This window comes from Antrostomus carolinensis, unplaced genomic scaffold (genome assembly GCF_000700745.2).
Source record: "Antrostomus carolinensis isolate BGI_N321 unplaced genomic scaffold, ASM70074v2 scaffold362, whole genome shotgun sequence".
NCBI lineage: Eukaryota > Metazoa > Chordata > Aves > Caprimulgiformes > Caprimulgidae > Antrostomus > Antrostomus carolinensis.
This window is the reverse complement of record NW_010301332.1, coordinates 753-28,729: the sequence shown is the minus strand read 5'-3', so window position 1 is coordinate 28,729 and position 27,977 is coordinate 753. Positions and strand designations below refer to the sequence as shown.

General features: G+C 36.8%; 2 protein-coding genes across 6 annotated transcripts in view; one reads left to right on the top strand and one right to left on the bottom strand.

The window, feature by feature from the left end:
* SGCE (sarcoglycan epsilon) overlaps positions 1 to 7,832 on the top strand; it is a 24,403-nt gene extending 16,571 nt beyond the window's left edge. For 2 of the 5 annotated variants that reach the window (XM_029083864.1, XM_029083867.1), the window contains exons 7-12: positions 652 to 863; positions 1,619 to 1,645; positions 2,346 to 2,534; positions 4,148 to 4,191; positions 5,022 to 5,056; positions 6,527 to 6,577. In XM_029083864.1, coding sequence (XP_028939697.1) covers positions 652 to 863; positions 1,619 to 1,645; positions 2,346 to 2,534; positions 4,148 to 4,191; positions 5,022 to 5,056; positions 6,527 to 6,577 — 558 coding nt within the window. Of the gene's footprint in view, positions 1 to 651; positions 864 to 1,618; positions 1,646 to 2,345; positions 2,535 to 4,147; positions 4,192 to 5,021; positions 5,057 to 6,526; positions 6,835 to 7,776 lie in introns of those variants that run through there. The other 3 variants (XM_029083865.1, XM_029083866.1, XM_029083863.1) reach the window with 3 other exon arrangements.
* Positions 7,833 to 11,889: 4,057 nt separating this feature from the next.
* On the bottom strand, positions 11,890 to 26,440 carry CASD1 (CAS1 domain sialic acid O acetyltransferase 1). The gene is made up of 11 exons (XM_029083862.1): positions 26,420 to 26,440; positions 22,546 to 22,971; positions 22,047 to 22,136; positions 21,331 to 21,450; positions 19,239 to 19,395; positions 17,624 to 17,703; positions 16,682 to 16,783; positions 15,234 to 15,374; positions 14,613 to 14,690; positions 13,546 to 13,638; positions 11,890 to 12,471 (listed from the first exon to the last, which is right to left on the bottom strand). The coding sequence occupies exons 1-11, from the start codon at positions 26,438 to 26,440 to the stop codon at positions 12,205 to 12,207; spliced, it is 1,575 nt and encodes a 524-aa protein (XP_028939695.1). The 3' UTR covers positions 11,890 to 12,204.
* Between the last annotated feature and the right edge of the window lie 1,537 nt (positions 26,441 to 27,977).

Genomic DNA, 27,977 nt, shown 5'->3' with positions numbered 1-27,977 from the left:
CAGCCTTCTGGAGGTTAGTTGAATTAGTAGGTAGAAAAAACCTTGGAACTCTTTCTCTGATCAGCTAAAAGCAGATCTTGTGTCAGGGTGCGTCCTGCATCCGGTGGGTGTGGGAGGCAACAGAGCTGCTCAGTCCTCAGCAGCTCAGTTCATGCCTCTTGTTTTTTTTGAGCACTGGATGTGAAGCTCAATAGCAAGGAGGAGGAGGAAAACCACAGATGCCCCACTCTTCATCTCTACCACGTTCATACAAGAGAGGGCAATATTGTTATTTAGGAAAATTAGTCAGAAACTGATTAATTAGTAAAAAATAAATCAGTATCAAATAATTAGTTTGCAATAAAAATGTTTACTGAATTTTTACTTAAATACTGTTTGTGTGAGATATCCCTAAAATCAGTCTGTAAAAAACAACGTACGCTGGTAGGCACAAAATAAAGTTATAATAGTACTTATCACATTGATCAGAAGCTTTCAACAAAATGCAAGGTCTTGCTGTTTAAAAAAAAGTGATAGGATAAAATTGTACAGAATTTGTCAAATGAGTAATATGGATTCTTTTGTATGTTATGGTTGGTTAAATAATTCCTGTTTTTACATTCTGTTATTTTGATATATAATTGTCTTTTTTTTTTTTTTTTTGGGTATCAGGTTGACAATACAAAACAAGTTTCCACCTTTCAGGAAGTGGTTCGTGGAGAGGGGATATTACCTGATGGTGGAGAATACAAGCCACCTTCTGATACACTGAAAAGCAGAGACTATTACTCGGATTTCCTCATTACACTGGCAGTGCCCTCGGCAATAGCACTGGTGCTTTTTCTAATACTTGCCTATATCATGTGCTGCCGACGGGAAGGAGTGTGAGTACTTTAACAGACTAATAAGTGATTGTAGATTTCTCTAAGATTATAATGCATAGAAGACTTATTTGTTAGAAAAATTCCATTCAGTTCATTAAAGACATTTAAAAAAGGCCAAAAGAGATCTGCTTGAAATACTGAACTATTTCTCATCTAAGCACATACAGTAATTTCCAAGAGAATGGATATAGGGCCTTTACTAGTTCGAGTTGAAAGGGTTAAAAATCTCGACATATGCACAAAACTCCACAGAATCTCCACATGTGCACAACTCTCCAAAATGCCCCAAACAAATAAAATACTCATAAAGGATCATTTGTTCAGCACAATATTAATTAATTGCTAAAATGCTAACTTTTATAAAATAAATCTGGTTGAGGAAATGAACTGAATTTAGACATATTATAAAAGAAAAACACATAAAAGGAAAGCAGCAAGTAACGTAATTTCTGCCATTTCTTACACAAACTACAATTTCATTTTGTCACAGAATTTATTTTAGCCAGAAGCTTGTTCTTTACCTTGCATTTTCATTTCTCTCTGTGTCTGTATGTGTGTGTGTCTGTCATCAGTATCATATCTATATGTGCATTCATCGATGCCTCATCATAAACTCAGTTGCAAATGCTGCCAAGTTGCGTTTAGCAATAACCTTGTCAGCATTTCTACATCATGTACTGTTTCATCATCAGATAGATTTAATGTTCCAACTATCAATGCTATTATTTAATTCATAAATTTTGTTTTGTTTTTAGGGAAAAGAGAAACATGCAAACACCAGAGTAAGTGTCTTCTTTCCTGTTATTTTTCTTTTACCATTTAATTTTCATTCTCAGTAGCTTGTCATGCTTCATACATGTGTTTCATAATCTTCTTTCGTTCTCTCTAATCCATGGTTTAATTCATAAATGTGAAAGCTGCTTTAAAATCAGTCTTGGCAAGGATAGAAGACCAGAATAAAAAGGGTTTGAAATTAACGACTGTCAATTCAAAACAAAATAGTGCTGTTAGAATAAATACATTAATATGTCATTTATACTCCTGCTTATTGGAGTTCCCAGCCTATCTTAGAGGCAGTGGACAGGAGAACAAATATCCTGGAAGGTATCCGGTACCTGTACTATGGAGCGTTTTAAAATTAATCTCTGAGTTTTTATTAATCTACCGTAAGAATCAGGAGCTAACCAAAACTTTTAACTGCAGCCAGTAAGTGGAACATTAGCCATAAATTGCACAGTCTTGGATCCTATTAAAAATATTTATCCAGACAGCAAAATCTAATGGAGTAATTACTGCCTTAAAAAATAAATAAATATGTATTAAATTAACTATATAAAAGGGTACTGTAATTGCTGCACTATAGAGTCTGTAGCATGCATCAAAGTCCTTGTAGTTTTAAGAAAAAGAATAATTTTGTAAGTCTATCCATTTTGATAGAGCACTTAAAATACGTATTTACTATTTTATTTCCTTTTAACACAGCATCCAGTTGGTCCACCACAGTGCTATACAGAAATCAACCAAAGAGCTTCGTGACATGTCTAAAAACAGAGAGATAGCGTGGCCTCTTTCAACGCTTCCCGTGTTTCACCCAGTTACTGGTGAGATTGTGCCGCCCCTTCACGCAGACAGCTACGATAATACCAGTATGCCACTGATGCAAACACAGCAGTAAGTATTTAGATTTTATTTTACTTTTTAATACTCACTATGTTGTACAATTTAACTATGGATTCTGGTGCTTGTCATCTGAAATGTGTTTATTATGGAGGCATCAGCAATGACTCTGTAGTTAAAGATTGCTCTGATGTTTGCATTTCAAGCAGAAAGAAAGGCCTTCTGTTGCAAAATTAAATGGCTGGGTTTCAGTCTCCAGACTCGGCAGGAAGCTTTGCATGGAACAGTTACATCTCTGCATATTTTGGAGAAAAACTACTTTTGACAGAGGAATCAACCAAAACTGTTCTATTTTAGATACCCTGCCTCTTAACCCGTGTCTTTGGAGTTCTAGTATAAAACTGGCACTGGGCTGGTGGTAGCTTCATACCAGAAAATCTAGACTGTAAGTAGTTAGTCATGTACCTTCACACATAGTTTATGTTTGAAAGGTTATCACTGAACAGAAGAGCATATTCCATTACACAGACAGTAAATACAGACTTGACAATGAAAATGCTCAGAGCTCTCAGCTGTTTCCATTGTTGCCAGCCTCTCTCCAAGATAGAAACCAGAAAAGTACTCAATTCTATTCCTTAAAGTTAATTTATCAGTAGCTTACTGAAACGATTGAGAACAGACCCCCCCTAGTGCTTTGCACATGTTCTAATTCAGACAAGTTGGTAGTACTGTGGAAAAAAGGCATTTCTAGAAAGGTTTGGTTGAGGTGTCTGGAGTTGAGCAGATCGGAGGCAGTGGTCTCAGAAGTGGCTGGCGTTGTTTTTCAGTGCCGTGCTATGACACTGCCTCCAGTCGGTCGCTCCTCAGCTGGCAAGCCTGCATGGCCCCAGTGATACTGGTCCAGTGCCAGTGCTAACTTGTCCCTAATTTTACACATGCTTGCCCTGAATTCCCTTCATAATGTAGATATGTGCTAGAAGAGTGTTTTCTTCTCCCTGTCTCAAAGCTCAATTCTCTAGAAAGTACATCTGTATAAATTATCCCTTGTCCAACTGCTGCAAAGTGCTCTACCCTGTCTTTTAGAGTTTCTTCCCTCTTCAGAACTGGGGTGCCAGAGCCTGTACCAAAGGCTTTCTTGAGTTGTACACAGAGTATTTATCTGCTTTACCTACATTCTTACCCCTAACTCCTTTCTGTAAAACAACCTTAATATTTGGTAGTTGTTAAAATAGACACTTAAGCAAGACACAAAAATATAACTCTGCCTTGGTAAGTGGACTGGTCTGATGTGTAAAAAACTGGCTGACCATTCATTCATTCCACAGTCAATAATCAAGTTGCAAATACTGTCACCTTTTCTGTATTCATCGTTCATGGAAACCAAACTTTGCATAACATCAGAAACCTGTGGTGACTCCTTACCTCTGATGTTTCACCAAGTGAGAGCTTTTGAACCTAGCTGACCAGTGAAATGATAGGAACTACCCCATAACACTAATTTTCTTTCTTTCATCGACTTGGCTAACCTTTTGACAACTGCATTTGCATAGTGAAAATGGATTATTGCTTCATAAGCAAAAAAATTAAGTTTAAATACTGAACTTTCACACATAATATACTTCAGACTGTGTTCAGAAGCATTAAATATATTAAATTGTTTTTTGTAGGAACCTGCCACATCAGACTCAGATTCCACAGCAGCAGAGTGCAGGTCAGTACTGAGGAAATACTGTAACTATTAAGTGCCCAGGGCAGAGGAATCACTAGTCAAAACGCATACAGTCTATGGACAGGGGAAACCATTTAAAATATAGTAAAGTATTACAGCATTGTCATTCTGGATTTTTTTTTGATACATCAGTGGAAATTTTGGGATGGGATTGATTGAACAAGTAGGAGAAATGCTACATTAGGACTCAACATGAGACACTGGGATCTGGTACAGCTAAGTTAGAAATCTCCTCTTAAGTAATTCTCTGTTACAACATGAAGCTACAGCCAGATTCCCAAAGGCTGTTACACTGTTCACATTCTCTAAAACTTGACAGGAAATAAAATTTTCTAATTCCCACCAATACTCGTTAAGCTCTGAAGAAGGAGCTCTTCATTGCTGTTACTAAACACAGTTGATACAGGGGGATCTCTGGAGAGGCACATACCCACGCTGCAGGTTTCCTGTGTCTTAGTCATCACTTTTATTACATGGTTTTCACAAATCCTGTTGTACTGACCGAGGCTGTGAGTGATCCCATCAGAGTGTTGACTAAGTCTGATTGTGCTCTCTAGTTAGCGTATCAGGTCTGAGAAAAAGCTACAGCCGTAGCCATGTGACAGGTGATAAGGATCATACAAGGAAAATGGAGAAGCCAAAGTATCATTTTTGAATATTCAAAGAGGTATTTAGGTAAAACTCTGTCTATATATATATATGTATATGGGAACTACGGCTCCAAGAGGAAGTTTTAACTTAGGAGTTACATAAGCAACTCTTTCTTTTAATTCAAAATCCTTCTTCTTCATTACTGCTTTCGGGGATTAAAGGAGAATTTCGTATGACAACATTTCAAAGATTTGAGGCAAGTATATAATAGATGCTTCTGCCCATGTGGTTTTTTTGTTACCTGGAAATTGAAAACACATTTATAAAAAAAAACCAAACCCAAACCTGACTGCAGTTCTGCTGGCTTTGCTATTTGTGTTTTATTTTACCTATACTGGAAATGGCAGATGACCCTGGCAGTCACATCCGCAATCCAAAGCCTCCGGCACTGGTTTGGGTTGACATTTAGCGTAGCTCTTACCACTCACGACTGCAGGCATTTAGAGGGCAGAATAAAAATGTCACACAGTTCAGCTCTTCCATTGTGACTGTTTTGTTACAAGAATTCCAGTCTGTCCTCCAGTAAAAGAGATGAAAAATCACCTGGTAGTACTGTATGTTGACAGCAGTGAGAAATTTTTTAACAGGTATGAACTATAAGCTAGCATGGGTTTGTTGCTTGCAAGTCCCACTAAAGAACTGCCATAAAAATAGAACTTAAGTGTCCTCCTTTGTCTGTATTTTCTGTAGTGCATTATTTTGGTAGAATACACCTGTTCTTCCATATTCATCTCAGATGCTGCCTGTGACAAGCTCTCAGAAATCAGGGGGGAAAAATGTATTTGGGATAGACAATGTTTCCTCCTCTTCTCTTAGTTTACAAAGACACCTTCCTTTGTAACTCAGATGTGCAGATGATGCTGCAGGCACTTCCATGACATGATGGCACGTGCCTCTTGCAGTTTATCTATCTGCTAAATAATATCTATGACTCATGTTGTCAGGTTAGATTTTTAGAAAGTTGCAATATAAAACAAAATTCAGGCACTCCCAAGATTTTTTTTAGTAGCATCAATACAAACTTAACAATCGACTTTATTGATCTGTTCAAATAAGATTTACAGAATTAAAACACTTAAGGCCAAAAAAACCCTGTAGAACTACACATTCATTGTTTAATTTTCTTCCTTTCCTACAGAAAATTCCCAATGATATACTCAGGGTATTAACATACTATCAGTCACCACCAGGAATAAAAAGATATTTATATTTTAAAGCTTCAATAGACCTATAGACCTACAGAGGTGTATTAAGTTTTGTCTGTTGATTGGCAAAATTAATAAGGATTACTTTAAGGTGCTTAGATTGAAAAGTTTATAGGATATTCCTATAATGCAAAAGGCTAAACAGTGCATGTACATTCTATATGGCATTTTCCATGTTGAGCTTCACAGTCTCCCTGTGAAGTCTGGTAGATTCCAAATAGAAAGATAAATTCCCAGATAAACAATCTTTTCCCAGATCTTCCCCTTCCCAGAAGAAATCAGGCAAAGCTTTTTCATGTGTGTGTTGTCTTCTGGTCCAGGTTGTACTTGTAGTGCTTCTCCAGTGTGGCTGTTGATAAAACACTAATACTGTTTACGTGGTGTGCTTCCAACTGGCAGTTCAGTATTGTTGAAGCATCATCTGCCACCGATGGCTTATCTAAATTCTCCTCTATTTGCAGGTAAATGGTATTCCTGAGGAAAGAAAACTAACAGAAGCGATTAATTTGTAATCAGAGGAGGCAGCACGTTGTCTTAGTTCCTTGTTTGTTCTGACTGATGCATGAGTTTTTCTGGTGTGTATTGTGCATGCCCACAGTATTCAGATGATTTCTGTGCCAGAGAGTACAATCACTTCCATATAACTAAGGTACTGTATCCTTTTGTACTTTGGACATTTTTGACAGTTTGTAAACACTGATAACTTTTTATATTTGTTACATTCAGAAAATAATCTTTCAAATATATGTGTTAATAAATATCAACCTTTATTCTGTCTTGTGATCTGTCCTGAAAGTTTTAACAAGGAAATAAAAACTTCAAAATAAGCACCAGGTTTAAAGGATTTTCAGTTCAGTGGGATGATATAACTGCCTCCCAGTTGCACACAAAAAGCAGCAGTGTGTAAGCATGAAAACTTACGCAGTGTGATGAGGCTCAGAAATAGTATCCCAGATTTATTAGGCATTAATTTTGTAGAAATTATCAAAATGTAATGTGAGGAAAGTTATTTTTGAAAAACAAACAAAACTATTCCTGTTGAAAATTGGAATTCTGTTCCTTTAGCAGATATTTTCCCTATGACAACTTGTAAGCAATAAAACATTTAAAATCTGTCCATTCATTCATCCTGTTGTGTTAGAAGAAACTGTTACAAACTGCTGTAGGCAGAAATTAACACCTGCAAGTAAACAAGGATCGTTTTTGTTATGGAAAACATGGACTAACTTTTGACTCTTCCAGATTTTTTTTTTTTGTGATATTCCTGATGCAGTTTATTTTTTATATCCTCTACATTTGTTCCATTTGTGGCAAAAAGAATTGTGGGAGAACTCAGCTATTCAGTAAACTCAGGATTATTTTTTAGCATCTTAAAAAGGAGTTGATTACATACATACTTTCCTGGGAGGTGGCTACTTCGAGAGGTATTTGTCTGTGCAGCTGAAAGCTTAAAAATACAAACTTTGTTAAAGGGATCTGAACTGAGGTTTCCTTATTTTCTTCATCAGATGGTGATAATTTATATCCTGATGCTTTTCTGCATATTTTAAATGATTTTTTCTGATGCTTCTTTAAATCCTCAAATGCAGCATAATGCAGGACTCCAGCTGTAACACCTCACATCAACCGTTCTGGGGGTTTTGCCTCAAAGCATCACACTGTTTTAAGCTGACACGCTTCCGTCTTGTTTCTGTAATATTTTCTCTTTCAGAAGCTGTATGTTCATCAGGACATTGCGCTGTAAGCAGAAAGCTGCGTCTGCTTTAAAATTGCTAAATGCTGGCTGCGTTTCCTTAGCTGAGGTTTCTGAGGTCTCTGCTAAGAGAAGTTCTGAGTAGTTCAGGAATTTAACTCTGAGACTAAAAATAAACTGTAAAATAAGGTTATTAGAGTTTGTAGTCACTGGCTTTTTTTTTTTTTTCTTTTTACAGTCATGACCCTGTTCCTTTAAAATGCAAAACCTTATTTTGTTTGCTTAAAAATGACAATAATGTGTTTATAGGCTTGGACCTGAATGCAACACTTTGGCAGATAGTTAAAACAAGTCCCGAGCTGCTTTTTAGGCACGTTTTGTGCAACAAGTACGATAACTATTGCAGGGAAGTTTGTTATCAGTGATCAGCACGTTGTACACACTTGTGCACTGCTGAGCCTTAAATGTCAGAGTTTGCAAGGCTGCCCTCAATGCTAGGCACAGAGTAAGTTAACAAATGCATCTGGCCCCAGGAATAGTGCTGGCGGTTACTGTCCTAGGAGAGGTCGCTCAAGCTGCAGTCACATAAAGTGCAAAACTAAGTCAGTTTCTGAAACAGCCGGACTAAAGAGCCATTCCTACTCACTTTCAAAGTAGCATGCATCACGCCCACCTCATCTGAGCTGTACCAAGGAAGAGCTTTCCCCAGTCAGTCTGCCTCCTAAGGTCCCTCCTTTTTTCCAGCAGCTTGGATGGTTATCGGACAACAGTTAATTAGAAAACTGCACACTGGGATTTACAGTAAATTAAAAATTTACCTCTTTTATCCAAGCTGTGAAAAATTTGAGTACAATCACCATTTGGTTTCTACTAGTAGTTTCTGTTAGCTTCTACTACTGTTTTCAAACGTATGAGCTGTCAGTGCTTTGAAACAGAAATGGATGGAATGGATTTTAAATAATGATTCTTAATATAGTGCAAGACGAAACTTTGTAAATAGTATTTAGGTTTGGGTCATAACAATTTCTGATAACTTGAGGATGACATGACAATCAATTAAACACCAATTGAGCTGCTGCCCTCTTACCTGTATTGATGTGTAACAGTGCCAGTATATTTAAGGAAATGGCTTAGTGACACTGTTATGTACAGCCATAAAGAATCAGTTTGTACCAGTTCTTCACCTATTCTGAAAAGAATCTAATGATGTAGGTGACTTGGGTATTAAACACACGTGAATTATTTTATGACTGAAAGCTTCATTCATTCGAGGTAAATTTAATAACAAATTATTTATTTTTACTTATTAAAACACTCACAGTGGAAGCACAGATTTACAAAGCTGGCTAAAGACACCTACTGGCTAAAGAATTAGTAAGAGTTAAAAGTGCGGATAGTTAAAACAGTAAATTCACAGCTTCTTTTAACAATGTGTGATGACAATATGAACTGATCCTGTATTAAGTGACTGTTGCAACCAAATGAAACAGAAAGCACTACACATCTTTGTAAATAAATGAAATGTAAAATCTAATAAATAGGAAAATATTAAGTAGTGATGTTGCTGTCTGGTTATTTTACATAATGATGCCTTAATAACTTCGTGTTATGGTTTTTAACATTATCGATAGTGGTACTGACTGGTAAGTGTCTAAGAATGGAAGTGGAGCTGATTGTGCAGTTTCGGTTTAAATGGGGGAGATGCCTAAACTGGCATTGTCGCTGGAAAGGACAGAGAGTATTTGCACCACTTAATATCTAACGTAGGCACGTGAACTCTCCCTGATTAAACAAGGAACTACAACTGAATCCTCTGCTTATGGAGCCCCTTCTTCTCTTTAGTGTGGGACTTCAGTATCTAAATTAAAAACTAAATTCCTTAACACAAACTAATCTTAAGAGTGTGTTTCCTGATCTTGCCAGACTGAAGAAGAGCCAAGTTGGTTCCTCTACTTTGATGCAGAGCTCTGCTGCAGAGTTTCTAGCTTGTAACCCAGTGGGAAAAAGCAGTTGCCACCTCCACTACAGAGTTCAGCTGAAGTTCCCTGAGCTCCAGGGGTGGTTTTGGCTGTAATTTCATCAGTCCTGGGACAGTGTGATTTACTGCAGAAGACTCTTTCTTCCTGCATTGGATCTGAAATAATTTGTGATACCAGTGAACATCTGCCCTTCACTTGAAGGAACAGTATCCAGAACATCACTTTGGAGAACCTCTGCACTACTAATCTGTGATTTAAGGCTGGCAGGACAGTGAGCTGTAGCCCAGCTAGAGGCAAGCAATAAAAAGTTTTTACTTAATTGATGCTGCTCCCATTACAAAAATAAGCATCCACAGCACATTTATTTAATGTTTAAATTACATAATATTTTACATAACCTGAAAAGAAAATATATTTATCCCACATACAGTAATAGTAAACAAGTGCATTATTTCAAACATTAAAAATAAATCTTTTAACCAAGTCTGTACAACAGATAAATAAAATTATATCTACAATACTTAAGTTGTGAAGAACAAAACAAAAATTACCCCTCAAACTCACAGTTCCCCATTGCTCCTAATACTGGCATAGGTGAAAGTTATGGATCCTGTCCCCCACTACAGTGCTCACCTAGACAATTCTTTTCAGCCGTTCGGATGTACTGGTCAAGGAGGTTTTTCCAAACGTTGGAAGTAACGCACACAAAGAACAAACAGCTGAGTATCCTGCCAAGAGCTTCAAAATATCTGGCAGACTCAGTGAAACTATTGAATTTGGGGGAGTGAATGATTTTTCTTTCCTTTTTTTTTTTTTTTTTTTTTTTGATGAATGATTGGTCATTCTTTAAAAACAACCAACCAACCTGTTCTCCACCAAAAAAAAAAATGAAGCCATTCTTCTCACAATTTTTTTTTGCACTCATTGGTGGCTGCAAGTTTGAATTCAATTTTTTAACTGGGATAATATGAAAAACACGTACATGGCAGTACATACGGTACAAATTAGGATTCATATTGTTTAGAATCATACATAATTAACTGCACATATGCTTGGAAAACAACATTGTGCTCGTGTTTTTGCCTGCTAACAAGTAATCAGTAGATGAATAAAATGAAAAAGCGACGAGAGGTCAAACTGTCAGCTGAAGCAAAATCACAAACAACAAAGAAATGACCACAACTTCACTGAGGAAGTGGAATGTAAATTACAGCTCGTCCCTGCCCCACTGCAGGGCTGGGTTTTTTCAGTTTTACTTTTTACACTAAAGGAAACAGTTAGTAAGAAAGATGGGCACTGCTAAAAAGGAAAGGAAAAAAGGTTTCTCCAAACAGCTCCAATCTCATTTCACTTGTAATTGTGAGACTCAGTCATCTGCATGCAACAAGGTGACCACTCAGTTCTTCCTCCTCGTAGTATCAAGAGACTGTCTTGCATCCCTGACTTGCATTATTTTAAATGAAGATATTTTTACAGCATAGAATATGGCACCAGTTCCCTAATGAGACCTAGTTCAAGGTCATCTACCAACTCAAGAGCGAGGTTCGAAGATCGCCGTTCCCCTGTTCTGGTATCTCCCTAAGATCTGATGGGATTTCATCTGACTCGAAAAGGCTGGAGGTCTTCCAAAAATTCTCCATCTTGTACTAAGTCTCTTAAAATTATTCATCTGTTCATTCACTGGGATTGTACAGAGAACTGCACACAGTTAAATTAATTGGTGGAAAATTTATGATAAAGCAAATGATTATAGGGAAAAAACCCCAAATTTTCTTTATAAAAAAATTAACCTCAGAATTCACCATATTTGCTGAAAACATCTTAAAAAGAACCCATAAAATATTGTGTAAACTTGTATATAATCTTAAATCACTGAATTGGTGATTACTTTTTATTTCTATGTATAAAGGGTTTCATATAACATATACTATCTCCACCCAAAATACTAATTTCTAAACAAAAAAATACGATTTTGTTCAGACAAAGGCCCTGGTTTACCAGGGTCACCTGTGATGTTTCACATCAGCTAAAGGTGACCATTAACAAAGGATCACAAGTTTTCTCTTTCTCTGTTCCTTGATGAGCATGATTACAGCATGTGTTCTGTAAGGCTGTTCTCTAGTAACATCCGTTCTTCATTCGGCTGACGCCAGGTAAAGGTAACTCCGGGATATGCACATGATATTGCTAAACCACTGAACTTCACTTCTTCATCTCACGTTTAAACAGATATGTAAACGAAGTATATATCCAGTAGAAAAGACTCATTTTCACATGCAATTCTGTACAGTGCATTCTTGTTTCTCAGATTATTTGAGAAGGCTATTTCCACACAAAATATATACATGTGCACTATATACATTTTCCACACACTTAATTTAAATGTCTTCTTGTACTTTTAGTTGAGAATTTTTGTTCAGGCAGACACAAAGTAAACCTGAAGAAAGTTTCCAGGAATCTTTTCAAGTTAATGCTTTGACTGCTCTTGCATTGCCGAGAAGAGGAGCAGACCAGAAAAAAATCCAGCTATGCATAGCAACCTTTTCAGCAGAGTTGAGTTATCTTTAGGAACCACGATCTGTGCTAGATCATTAGTGATCTGAGAAATTTCATGTGCCACACACACAAATATAAAAGTGCTGACAAGAACATTAAACATCGGATATCCAGGAATGAGCACCAAGATCCCCTTTGTGTCTGCTGCCAGCCAAATATGGTATTGGCAAATGAAAAGCTAAAAGAAAAAAAGAGTGTGTTTAGTAATACTTAAATCTATCTCTATATATTTACTTATATAAAACCATATAGTTATTACTATTGCATCAACTGACACACTGTACTTCTGCTTAAGTCAGACATTTCTGATTAAATAACATAATTGAGAAGCCATTTTCCACAAGTCTTTGCTGTAAGACAAAACTTAGAGTACACAGTAAAATGGGTTTGCTTAGCCCTTAACCACATATGGCATAGGGGCACATGTTTACATTCCCTCGGAACAGATGAGGAACAGCCTCCACCCAGTTACTGTGTCTCTGGTGAGGGACTGAACTAACATGCCTGAAAATAAAAGATAATGTTTCAACTGCTGATGAATGCAAAGGTCCTTGGAGTTGATCAGCACCTTAGAGTTCACCAGGAATCAGAACAGTGAAAATGTGATCCTTTAAAAAAAAAATATATTCAATCTCATGTACTACATATACAATTTATTATAATGAGTTTCTCCCATAAGTTCCTTTCCCCTTTTGAACTGTATTTTAGTAATACAATAAAATTAAACATTTAACATTACTAAACAGCAAATAAAATGGAAAGCCAGATAATTTCTACTGTTTCAAAATACACACTCAATGGAACACAATAACATTTGCACTAAGAAGGGTTTTGTTTGTAAAGTTACATTTGTTTATTAGGGTAGGAAAGCTTTCTAGGGCAAATGCATTTGTAAGTGTACTTATCCTAGTCAGCACAACTCATACTGCTTCTTCAACTGACTTTAATTTTTATCTTCCGACTGCATACACACCACAGCTTACTCCAGCATTAAATGCCCACTCTCACAACCCTCAACTCCCCACCAAAACCAGCATAAGAAACAAGTTTGCTACTGTGAGACTGCTATTTCAGCTGCGATTTTTAAGTGTAGATGGAAGTGACAATGCTAAAAGAGGTCAAACACAACAGCATGGTATTCAATAAGCCAATAAATGCTGTCACTATTTATGTGTTATACTACAATTCAGATAATAAAACCACCTTAAATTTCTAAGTTTCAATTCACTGTACTTCTGATCATTCTACTTACCTCTAGAGAAATTTTGCCAAACCAGGCAAAGAACGAGCTATACACAGATCGGACGTATCCAGGAATGTTCCTGATGAGGACAAAAGCTAAAATCTTTTTTTAAAAAAAAGTAAAAAAAAAAAAAGTGACTATGGATGTCAAGCAGATTACACACACACAAAAAGATTTAGTCATTTTCACTGTCTAAAGTGAAATGTATCATGCATTAAATTTTCTTTAAAATCTAATGAATATATAAACAAAAAACCCTATGCAGTTTATACTTTAAAAAGTACGTCTTGAAACTGCAAATCTCTTACGTGTATTCTTCTTACAGCACAGAAGTCACATTTACATCTTCAGTAAAATCATGGCCTTTGTTGACACATATTGCTATACACTTACTAGGCAGGGTCACAAAACATGTTACACCATGCCAGCCTAAAATGACAGTGGCCACAAATGTGAGTTAACCCTCAATTTTTAAAGAGATGGTGGTCAAGACAGACAAATTAATATCAGAAAATGAATCACACATGCTGCCCCTCGAGAGAGCAGGACAAACCATTAAAAAACAGGAAACAGCGAGGGAACAGAATCAGACAGCTGGAGTACAGTGGGGCAGGGGACACAGTAAGGCAAAAATCTACATTTAAGAAAACCACATGCATGCCCCTGTGGCCCACCTGTCCTCTGCCTAGAAGTGACTACAGGGTGCCATAGGTTGCTTCCTACGCCAATACCCCCAAACACTCATGCTTCCCTACAGCTTTCTTCTTTTCCACTGCTATGCAATTAGTGAAAAGTTGGATTTGGACTTTAAAAACTATGCATATGAAACCTACCCTAAGGACATCAAGGTTAATCAAAAGCATAAGCACAGTATGTGATTTCAGTGCTGAAAGGCCATGAAAAACAGCAAGCAATGTAGTTAAACCCTTTTTCACATTCAGACATGAGAATGACTCTCAGTATCTTGACATTCCAGGCTAAAGCAAAAATACATTTCAAAACAACTTTCATAAAAGCCCAAACAAGAACAGACTAGATTCTATCACTGTAAGGAAAAGGACTACAATTGTAATTACCTGCACCACAGAAACAGAAGGATGTAGTTCATTGCACTCAGTCTTGTTTTTACAGCTACTAGCCCAAATAGAATAGGTCTAAAAGATATAAAAATCAGTTTGTGTAGCAGTTAAACGTAAAATTTAAAAATTAAACAAAAGGTAAGCTATTTTGGAACACTTCAGCAGTAGTTGGTTCACTAAAATGTGAGACACTAATAGAAAAAACTATATTGTGCTTAGTTTTGTGTTTCTCTCAAATTCTTATTTGCAACTGATGAATACCATACTTATTCATACCCTAAGATACAGGCATACTGTTGATAATTTTTTCATCACAAACAAACAAGCAATCAAGAATGGAGATAACAGCTGTATTATCTACCATATTATTTTTATGATCCAATTTTCATGTAACCTTTGCAATTAACTGAAAGAGTGGTCATGTTTTCATCTACAGTTGACTGAAAGGAAAAGTATTTCAGTGAGTAGGTAGGTAAGGCTGTGCACCAAAACAGAGCTGAAGTATCTTGAGATCAAGATTGATTTTTAAAACCAATATATTTTCTAAACAAGAACTTCAGAAAACTTATTCTTTAGAGATTTACAAACCTGACTATACTACTTATACTAGGTACGTACCAAAAAGGATACAATTGAAATAAATAATAAAACATTTGAAACTCTGTTGGAGAAAAGAGGATCTCCCTTTCCTTCTGATATCATCTGACGTTTCTGCAATGCCAGATAAATAAAAGCAAACAGCATCCCATGAAAAACTACCTGTAAAAGACAAACAGAATGCAATGAAAATTTCATGGCTTTTACAAGTACTTCAGGTACAAACTCTTAACAGAAATGCTACAGGATAAACTACTTGTAATATCAAAGCTTAGGTGTCAATAGGTCCTTTCCCAGATTTACTGAAGCAACAAAAGTAGGCTTTCTACACTAGGTTGTCATAAACTACATTTTAAACTCAACTCAAAAACTACATAGAAAGTACTCTTACTAACACTTCACAGAGCATCAAAGACATGACAATGAAATTTCAAGAAGCTTTTAAGTACCTACTATCCCCTCAGCATCAAAAAGGGCTTTCTCTGGGGAAAAAAACATGTCTGGCCTTCTCCCAAGTTGGCAGGTGAAAACATTCAAGAAGCACTACAAGTGCTTCCCTCTGTCACAGACACAATTCTTCAACAGAGTGTTTTATGGTCTCACGCCAAGTTCTCATCAGCTAGCAACATGATGCTGTTTCAGGCCCATGCAGTGCTTGTCTTCTGTATTTATTTTGGGACTTCCTCTTTAGCAGCAGCACAGAATACACTGTTCACAAGCAACAAAGCTCCAAGTCTGCAATGTCACAACGCAGTGTGTGCTGCTCATGGGAGCAGCCCAGGACGTGACAACTGGGTGCTCTGCAAGTTTCAGTTACTGTAGACCACCAGAGGGAGAAGGGTGCAAGTGATCCCGTTAAGGATAAGGTTGGCAGGTAAGTGCTCCCATCTCAAACTCCACTTACTCCAAGAAGGCAAACAGAAGACCAGCATCTCCCTGTTCTATTCCCCCACACTGTAGGGTCAGTAACTGGAAAGAAAACACTTTCCCACTGGAAAACCATTTAAAAATATGTGCCAGAATAGTCTGGCTTGGGCATCAAGACCCTGATTTTAGAAGTGTTTTAAAGGCTACCTTAAAAGAAATATATCCTTAATTGATACAACTTTCAAAAAATATTATTAAGAAAGCCACTACAATAATTTGCCTTGTATTTCAATAGCCTGAAGCACCACAGGTGTCAAATTTTTGCAGAAAAATTTTTGAGAAAAGACAAATCTAGGTCACTTTATGACTTTTTTTTAAAGCAAACTAAGCAGGATCCAGCAGCAAATAAATCATCATCAATCTTTTAAGCAAGGCTTTGACAGACATGTGCAGAAATAAGGTGGATGCAGCTTAGGCTTCTATTAAACAATCCACTGGGAAAAACTGCTTTCTCTGGAGGTAAGGTAAACAACCTTCCCTCACCTTCAAATTAAAAACATACACTTAAGAGACCAGTATAAATTTATGCAAATGATACTTACATATCGATCCAATTTCCACCTAAACCACCATTCATAGACATTCCCATTCAGTTCAAAACACTTGGACAGTGGCCAAAAAGAAAATATCTTCTCAAATGCGCCCTGTAAAAAATAAACATGGCAAAAGCATTAACTGATGTCAACCGTATTTACTAAATTTAAATCAATATGCTGCCTTTTATTATTATCACATTCCTATTTCACTACCTACGTGGCATTACCAAAACAACAGGCTTCCTTAAAAGTCACTCCCCCCAACAAACCAAAGTACTTCTTCCGAAGAAAGGGTTTCAGTTTTGCTTTCCATAAAGGTATTGACAGGGCTTCCATTTTGTACTGCAGGCTTAAAGGCAGAGATCCATTGATGTGATGGGGTAATGAATACATACTCTACAGAAGACCACAGTTCAACAATCTTAAAACCAATGAGGGATTAAAACCATACAAACCTCCCCCTGGGAAGTTCTAGAGTGACAAACTCTGCCCTTATTTCTGTCAGCTGTACTTACATCATGTAATAAGTCGCTCTTTTAGCATGAGAACCAGTTTTTTCATTAGGTATCAAAGTCAACACCAGGTCTCTAAGAGACACAGACCTTCATATCACCATACGGATCACCATATGCTACCAAAGATCAGTAACTTGAAGCATATCAAAAAAACCCCACCCCAAAACGAAAGCACAGACCTTTGTATTTATTACATTTGCAGCAGCATACTGAAAACATGTCGAGCACTACAAACAAATGAGTAAGATACAGAATTATGCTTCCTCCGGCATCCACACCAATTCAAGTATGAAAAGAAATGGAAAGGTTCCATTTTTTTCCTTCTGTATTTATGATAAAGAAGCAAATATACAAGTTATGAGCACATTAAAAAGTAGAGGTAGGTAGTATACTCTTAGGCCATTAAGGATAAAATTAGTAAAAGTTTACAAACCTGAGAATATGACAGAAAATATATACATGTCAGTAAGCAAATCAGTTTCAGCAGTAAACCAAAGTGCCATAAGCAGTTCCCTGAGGAAGAAATAAATTAATCAGTATACAGTCATCAATTTTTCAATAGCAAAACCCAGGACACATTAAATAATAATTGCCAATTATTTAGTGTAGCTATGCTTAGTAATACATACATTCATAAATAAATGTTCAAATATTACCAGCAATACTTTATCTACATTGACATATTAAATTTTACTTTAAGGAATTAAAATAAACATTCACAGCAATTGACAACCTATTAATCCAAAATTAAGCCTCATGTCTAAAACAGGGATGACATACATACAGAAATAAGAGAATTTAGGTGTTCAAAAAGAAACACTATTCTAAAGCTTCTGCTTTCCCAAACACTGCACAGGCTTTCCTTATTTTAGGTTAATGTAAATATAAATAAAACAAAATGCCCAACAGCTTTTGTCACGTGAAATAAGTACAGCATATATTATTAGACTCTGAGGTACCAGTTGTACTCCAAAAGTCAACTGCAGGTCATTAAGGACGAGTATCTTGTTAAGACAAACCCAAGAAACTGCTCCTCAAGGCTGTCGACTGATACTAAGCTCTACCCAAGCCTCAACATTGCAACAGAGATCATTTCCCTCTCTTGCCAAATAAATTGTCAGCTGTAAACAGGGACATAAAGAAGGTAAAGTTGTCACTGAAAGATTTTTCTAGTTTCACAGCACACTATTGCTCCAATGTACACAATAGTCATTTCTCTGTATCTGGAACAGAAGTGCCTTTGCAGAAAAAACATAAAATATTGGAGCTATTTGCCTTTGAGATCTTGTAAAACTGTTCTCTCACTGTATTTTTGCAGCATCTATTCCTAGCATGCATTTGGTATATTTCATTGTCATATCTGCGGACTATAAGATTTTGATATTACTCTATCAACAGGGAAGAAGGACTCTTAAGGTTTTAGCTCTAATTTTGGTGACTTAAATAACAGGCATTTACCACATGATGACAGCTCTTCAATAAACTGCAAAGCATAAAATAAACTAGGATTTCACCTTGATTTTTTATTTAAAATATCCGTATCACAAGATATACTTCTGACAGTTCACTTAAATCTAAGATACCAAAGTAACAAACCCCAAGTTCTTATTTGGCAGGATTAGTGCTCAAGATGGATGAGGCACATTGGCAATGCAGAATGAGAAAGTCCAAATGCTCGCTGTTCATGCTGTACCCATTACTACACTACAGCAACAATCTCAGCTGGCATAGATAGCGTAACCTATGTTTTTAGTTTGTGTTTAGTAATGTTACAACTCTTGATAAAGCACATCTCTGATGGTCAAAACCGATTAAAAAGTATTCTAATATGACTGTAACCAGAGATAGACTTAAGTTAAGTTATAATTTTCCAACTGACATATAATTCATTTATGACAAACTATATTTCCGTGAACAGCTGTTTAACATATTTTGCATATGTTAAAAAGAGGCTGAGATTTACTAAACAATACCATCTTCTGGATGGTTATCATTTGTAGCAACATGCAAATGTTTTCTAGCAGAAGGGGGAAAAAAGAAAATCCTACCATTTGCATTCTTCTGGACTATCTGAGGCCATATAGCTAAGGTGGCATAAATGATCATAAACCAGACAGTGACTAACGGCACAAAGTAGTAGAACTGGTAAGGTCGGTCCATCACTATGCACAGTACCACAACCAAGAAATTGAGACGAAATAAAACCTGGAAGGAGTCAGAGGAGAGAACACAGAGGATATATAAACAGGGAGGCAAAGCTAAGAGAGATGGGCGGCATGTTTCTTTAGCACTCTAGGAAAATATCTGTGTATTTTACATCTCACACACTGATTATATTTCAGTTGAAACACGGGTAAGTATCTCAGGGAACATCAGTAACGCAATGTAAGACTGCAGCTGACTATGTAGTACTGGATGTGTCCTATGCTGGCCTACTTGGGTAGAGATAGCAATGAAAATAGGGTAAAACAGAACTGTCTCCAGGCTGGGCACTGAGTATCCCAGTCGCTGGATGCTGCTAATGCCTCTTTGCTTTCACTCCCAAAGCACCCAGGCTAGCTCAGTTAAAGCTAGGGTAACGTCACTACCAGTGCTGCACTTAGGCTGGAAACATATGTTTCATGAGCAGGATGACATGAATTACATGAAAATATAACACTTAACAGCAATTAAAGATTTTTTTCTTATTATTTTTCAAAGTGCTGCAGCACACACTGCAAAACCTGGGAGGAAAACAAAAAAAAATAGGTATGTTCTCTAGTACCATTATGGTGCAAAAATCCTAAGAAATGCAGGCTCCAATACACTGTCTTTGGAAAAGAAAACAACCCACAGAACCAATATAGCTGACAGGAAAGTCTTTTTTTCTCCCTATATTACATTTGGATCTGAAAACTCAAACCCATAACTGAAAAGGCTTATGGACCAAGAAGAACACCAGTTTTACAATGAAAAAAAAACCAAACCAACCAAAACCAAACCAAACCAAAACCCCCAAACCCTACATATTTGTTTTTCGAAGGAAGCAGATACATCTGATATGTTTGTGAAATTTTCAGCTATTTCTAAAGAAAAAACAGTAGAGGCATATGGTATTTCTGACCATATTCTATATATCAAATGGTTACACTTACTGTTACACAGAACTAACTGTCCCAACAAAAAAAAAAACCCCAAAACAACCCAACAAATTCTCAGTTAAGAATTAAAGAAAAACTAGTGTACAGTATTTGGCAACACTTTGGTATGTCTTGAAAGAGGTAACAAATACTACAGTGATGCCTCTTGTTCATATATTAGTGATCTACTTCAATGTAAAACAGTTGGATACTCAGCAGCATGAAAACTTCCTTTAACAGATCTGAAAGATCACTCTTCTGAAGGAAAGAAAGACACCACAAGTGCTTTGGGATACTATGGTTCCAACTAACCAACTAAAAAGTTTAATTTCACCAACAAGCGAGGAAGAAGTCCAAAAATGCATACAAAATTTAAAAGCTTTCACCATTTAAGCAAGTGGAAATTACTTCAGTTTACATCAGAGACAAGAAAACGTTTGTTCCACCTACAAAAAGACTTGCCATGCTGGGAGCAAGCAAACCAACGTGCTGAATAACCTGCTGAATAATTACCTCTATTCACAGGAGAGGACAAAAAAAATAAATTCTGTACACAAGTGTCTCTTGGATTCACCAAACATTTATCTGCTTGTATAAATAAAACTCTAATAGAAACACTAATAACTTAAAAAACCCAAACACTTGGGAAAATATCAACATGGAGTAGCTTGATGTTATAAGAACAAGGTAAGAGAAGCAAAATAAAGTATTTCCAATGGCTAATTTGGGAAAACCATTTTTTTTTTCCAACAAGGTAGAGCAGATGAGAACATTGACACCACCTACCTATTCTCAATTGTAACTGGAGAAAGGCTGTTCCAGAGGACAACTCAGAACACCACAGGTATCGTAAACACTACCGATTAAACAGGTCTGACTACACAGAAACAACAGCCATTTTTAATGTGCAAACCTTGCTTAAGTAATCTGGTATCACATTATTTACAGAGTATGGATGTATTATGGATATTTTGTTAGCTGAACAAATTTCTTTATAAAAATAGTAAGTAGATTTTCTTACCTGACACACTCTGTATACACCAAAGTCCCCTTTTATCCAAAAATAAGAGAAGTGTCCATAACCTGTTTGGAACAGATATGCAGCAACCAGAACTCGAATGTGCATGTATACAGGCAAAAACTGTTGAGAAAAATAAAGTACCTTCCATAAATGGCCACGTAAATACTTCTGATTTTCCTTTCTTCCCCCCTATTTTATGCTTTTTCTGCATTGCAGTAAATCAGGTTTAGCTGAAAAAAGAAACACGATGCTGCACTTCCCTGTTTGTTACTAAGCTCTTTTGTTGCTCTAACCTCTCCAATGTTAAAATGCGTTTCTGCTATTTACTGCTCTACAACTTCTGTATTCTGTAACCAGGCAAGAGACAGTTAAAAAAGGATCTCTGAAAGTTTACCTTCAGCAGTTTCAAGTTCTGAACATAAGAACGAAGTGTTGCTAGCAATAAAAAATAAACTAACGTAATCTTCTACGTGGAGCAAGAAAGTATTTTTTTTTTCATTGGTTAAGTAACTCACCAAATGGTCTTATCAATGAAATCTACACTTAAATAGAGAGAAAAACTAATTCTTCTAATATAATTTTTAAAACCACAGGAACAATAGCATAAGTTATTAATTCTACTCAATTCTGATACACATTTTCATTATCTTTCTTTTGAAGTAACAAACCCAAATTGCATTCACACTTAAAAAGAAAAAGGAAATTTAAACACTTACAGTGCTTGCTCCAGAGATATGATAAATCAAAATAACAAGCTGCATCCAGCCCTTCCATTCATCAGTTTGTTCTCTATTTAACACTTTAGTCTAATGCAAAACAAAACAAGAGTGTTGCTATTCCAAAAAGTACAACGAACATCTACAAAATGAGGAGAAAAAGTTCAAAACAATAAAGCACGTTATGGGCAAATAGGTCTCAATTGTAAAAGACTTCTGTCTAGGGGAAACAGGTCTACCAGATTTTAACGTGCTCTACTCTCTTGTATCTGAGCTATATTCACTTTAAATTTGACTGAGTGACAAAGGCTGAAAGCACTTATATCCATATGTCTTCAAAAAGCTTCTGCATCTAATTCCATGCAAACAATATACTGCTTGTGAGTGCATTTTTTGCAGATGAGTTATACTGACTTTGAAAATTTAATATTTAGCAATTACTTTTTTACATTCAAACTGGGAAACAACGTTATAAGTAGGATGTCAGCATGATCATTACCTCTTTGGTATTTTCGGTATAAAACACCCCCAAGACCAAGATATAGATGATTGGTATGAAGAAAGATGAATGTGTATAAAATTTATTTTCCTTCATGAACAGATTTGCTCTGTCACACAGATAAAAATAGGTCATGATTAGACCAAGTTTGCAGAAGGAGTGTAAGAGCATCTCTAAAGTAGAAACATAAGGAGTGTTGATGGCAGGTTTCTTCTCCTCTCCACTTTCCAAATCAGTGCATGACTTGTTCTTCCGAAAATTATTCCGATGAATTAAACTGATAATTAAATATCCAATAATGGACAAAGTAAAGAAACAGAAAGCTAACTTCTGTATCAGAGTGAGAGGAGGCTGAGGTTGGCAGCAGGAGCCATCAATGGGCTTCATTATCTTGTTGCAGTAGACATTCATAAGAATCATCGCATTCTGTCAAAGAAATAGGCACTCTTGTCAATTAATCTCTAATAAAATAGTTAACATTTTAATCATAAGAAATTTTCTTCTAGATCATGCATTGACATAAACCATATGCAATTCTCCCTTATCATTACATAGATAAAATTTCACAGTTCTCCCATATACCTACTTGCATTCAACAGTACAGTCAAAACATCTCTTCCAAACAGGAAACCCTAGAGCTTCTCTATCCCCCTAAAGAGGCACGGTAATGAAAGTCTCTAAAACATGACAATGAGACTGAAACTTGTGGTGAGATGATATTTAGTTCATTCAGTACCTGAAAGCAACTGAAACCTGCAAAGGAGTGGAACTAAAAACAGCACTGTGCCCTTGTGGCCAGGAAGGCCAATGGCATCCTGGGGTGTATTAGGAGGGGTGTGGTTAGTAGGTCAAGAGAGGTTCTCCTCCCTCTCTACTCTGCCCTGGTGAGGCCACATCTGGAACATTGTGTCCAGTTCTGGGCCCCACAGTTCAAGAAGGACAGGGAACTGCTTGAGAGAGTCCAGCACAGAGCCACCAAGAAGATTAAGAGAGTGGAGCATCTCCCTTCTGAGGAAAGGCTGAGGGAGCTGGGTCTCTTTAGCTTGGAGAAGAGACTGAGGGGTGACCTCATTATGTTTATAAATATGTAAAGGGTGAATGCCAGGAGGATGGAGCCAGGCCCTTCTCAGTGATGCCCAATGGCAGGACAAGGGGCAATGGGTGTAAGCTGGAACACAGGAGGTTCCGCTTAAACTTGAGAAGAAACTTCTTTATGGTGAGGGTGACAGAGCACTGGAACAGGCTGCCCAGGGAGGTTGTGGAGTCTCCTTCTCTGGAGACATTCAAGACCTGTCTGGATGCCTTTCTATGTGATCTCATTTAGGTTCCTGCTCCGGCAGGGGGATTGGACTGGATGATCTTTCAAGGTCCCTTCGAATGACTAACATCCCGTGATTCTGTGAACACAGTGAGAGAGCTCAGTCACAAGAAGGGCAGACTGACAAAGCTCTGAGGGGCTCACTCCATGCATATGTATGTGTATAAATATATATATATATATATATAGGTAGGTTAAAGATAAAATAAGAAATAAAGTCAGTGGCACTCCACACAACCAGGAAGGTGTATATTGTATGTTTTCTTATCCTTTTCATATTCTTTACTAAACAAAATTATATGAGCACATGGGGGAAAATCTAAGACTTTACTTAGCACTGCTTTACAAATGATTATCGCCCTAACTCAGCCATGCAGATGAAGGCACAAAGTTTGCACTCAGGATCTAAAAGGTCTAGTGGATTAACAGCTATTTTAAAATAGCTACATACTAATGTGTTGGCTCTTATGTTTTTCAGGCATCCTATATAACTGACTGCCCTCCCACCTATTGAGACCTTCTGAACAAAATTTCCTGAAGAATGTGCAGGTCCTCATTACATTCATGTTGTCTGCCATTTTAGAATATTCACTTAAAATCTTGGTTTACTATTATTACTTTTTAATGTTGACCAGTGACAAAAACACTTACTGTATCTCTGCTTGATTCAGGAAGATGCAGGCCATCTGCAGACTTCATGATAGTTTCTTGTGCTATCAATTTTGATACACTGAACACTTTAACTTTAGCTTTGGAATTTCGGGAGCTGCTGTTCAGAATACGAACAGCTGCTTCATTATAAGCATCTATTTTCTCATTAGTGATCATTTTCCGACTTTCACTCAGCATATCTTCATAAACAGGGTCTGAATTTGAAAAGACAAAGAATGGGCACATTAACCTTCTACTTGACAAATACTTAGCTCAAGTTCTACAGGTTACTTTCATTTAGGTAGTCACAATTGTTTAATGGTACAGAGAAAACATACAATGAGGAATGAGTGACTGTAACAGTAACTAGAGTAATAACAAGAGTTGTTTATCATTAAATGTTCTTATTGCCATTACCCAGTCATGCATATGTACTTCTAGATGATAAAACTTTAGCCAGACATAAATGCCTGTTTAATCTCCCCAAACCCATGAAGACCATATAATGAGGAAGGACAGAGCTGCTCATGCCTTCTCTCAGTAATGGAATTGCCCCAGGAAAGGCTCCAAAGCCAAGATGACAGAATACAGGCAGCAGAATAGACATGTGGAAAAACACACAATTCCCAAATCCTTTAGTTACTGCAGAAGACACCAGCTTCTCATTTTTCTAAGTCATAGTCCATAAGCATATTCCACTTGCTCCTGTTCATTGCAGTTTGATGGCAGTTTCAGTTTTTCAGAAGAACAGAACACCACCTAATTGCCTACAGGCTTCAGAAATTATATAGAGCTTAACACAAAGCTATATGGGATTCTAGATCAACAGGTCAGCTGGAAACTGGTAAATTGCTATGAAAAGCTACTGATGTTCATAACTTTGGTGAAACACACTCTACAAGCTATAAGTTGATTTACTTTAGCTACCTCAATGTCTACTTTTGGACAATCAAAGTCTAGACAACTGTCCATGTACAGACTCCTTTTCCTCTTATTTGTTCCACTAAGAGCTCAGAGATTACTTAAATGGACTGGATCTTCATCAACAGAACACTGGGACATATCTGACAGCTAGCTGCTTCTGTTATAGATAAAGATAGATAAGATCTATCTATAGATAGATATCTATAGATAAGATATAGATAAAATGCCTGTTTTGAAAGGAATGCAAGAAAATCTGTTGATTCAGGCTAACCTCTAAAACCATCTTTGACAGAAACTTGGATGTCACTATAAGGGTACAGCTGGATATGGTCCTATCAGGGCTCAAAATCTGACTCTGTTTCTAACTGAGGTGATGATAAGCAAAAATGCTTCTATGGCAGATAAGCCAGGAGCACACTGTTCAGTGTCAGAGACATACCTTGGTTTTACTGAGTAACAGTAAAAGAATGCAAGCTTGGTGCTGTAATAAAAATATCACAGACTCATTTTGAACCATGATTTCTGGCTCCTAATCTTAACTCATCAATGCTCGGTGTACAGAAGCAAGTTTCATTCTAGAGACTTGTTGAATGTCTACGATTATGTAATCTGAAAATTTAATTGAACACAAACACAGGAATACAGCAGTTGTATACACTTGTGTTCTTGACTCCCAAGAGGTACATACGGAGCACAGCACAGGGAGAATAGACCTGGCATGCTGAGCCTGAGAGTAAGCTAACAAAGTATTAAGAGTTCAGAAGGCAAAAGATTTTCCTGAGAAAGCTTTAAAATTTCCACCACTAGTAGCAGGTAGTTAGGTACAAGCTAGTTAAGGCTGCAAGAAAGGCCAGACTGGAATTCAACCAACACTTTTTACTCTGCAAGTAAGCAGTATGGACTAAGTTTTCCATATCCCACAAGACAATGATTCAACAGACAGTGACAGGACAAATTGTTACCTACTGTTCATTACTTTACCTTGTAAGACCCAGTAAACATCACTACTTTTTGCTAATTTTTCCAGAAGAGGTGCAATTGAAGTGATATTGATTTTATATTGTGTGAGGGCTTCATTGCTGCCATTGTGAATCTTGATAGACCACTGGAGAAATAAAGAGATTCAGAACCTGTATGTCTGAGGACCCTTAACTACCTGATTAAATTTCTCTGTTAGTAGTTATTTTTCATTATTTCTATAAAGCTAGATTATTTCTTTAGTCTTTGCTTTTAAAGTGCTAAAAAATTTCTTTTGGACCAAACAGCTGTCTAGACAGATAATTACATTCAAACAGACCATTTAAATACAGAGTATATAATACTAAACTTAACGTATATTTGATTTTTCATAAATTAAATGATGCAAGGAGTTTTAATTAAAAGCCCCTTGACTCTGAACAATGATGAAGTAGTAAAGCCAGTCACATTATATAAAAATCACAGACAATTCAGTCGATTTTACTCTAGGAAAACTGACCACAGCAAGATGTGTGCAAGCAAAACTTGATGGTGGTATTGAGTTCCAGTATTTTCCATCTGTTTTGCAGATATGAGCCATTTTAATTTCTGATTTAATTTTCTATGAAATGACTGGGAGAATGCTCTAGCCACCCAAGATTTTCTCCTAACTTCTGAAAAGCATCTCCCACACTGTAGGAAAAATAGATTTAGCATTTTTTTTTAAAGTATTACTCTATCTATAATGATTTAGTCAAAATCTGTAAAAAAACCCATAAATTATTTAGCCTGAATGTAGTGAACTCTCTAGTTATTTCTAAATATCTACATAAAAATTTTGATGTAAGCCAAGTACACTGATTATTCCATTTCCTCGGAGTATTACTGAACATACACAAATATTTTATGAAACCAAATAACATGCAGCTGCTCTGAGAACTCACACTCGGGGGAAAAAAAAGCAGTTTCTCTCAGTAGCTGAATCTTAACTCATGAAATACCTACAGTATTTAAACAGACGTTTTAAGAAGCACGTTGTATTCAACAGGAACTAAGAAAGGAAGTTAGGAACTAAGAAGCAGAGCACTGTAGTGACATTCTCAGAGCATCTCCTTTCCCCAAAAGAAGCAAGCAACTGAGTTTTGTACCAGCTGGAGCTTCTCCAACTTATAAGACTTTACTTCTATTTATAAACTGTTAGGCATCGACATCTTAAGACAGACATATCCAGACCAAAGTAACATGACCAAAACAAGAGCTACGTTAAAGATCCAGGTTAAGTTTCAAAATGCTGACAAGTCCAAGGGGACACAGTGGTTTCATCTGGCAGCAGGTTACCACACTAATGCTAGCCAAGGTAAAGTTGCTGACACATCAGATCTTTTAAGCATTTTACTTTTCTGAAAGTCCTTTAAAATAGGGGGTATTTATCTTTGCCAACTCTAGATACAGAATCATGGTTTGGGTTGGAAGGGACCTTAAAAATCATCTCGTTCCAACCCCCCTGCCATGAGCAGGGACACCTTCCACTAGAACAGGTTGCTCAAAGCCTCATCCAGCCTGGCCTTAAACACTTCCAGGG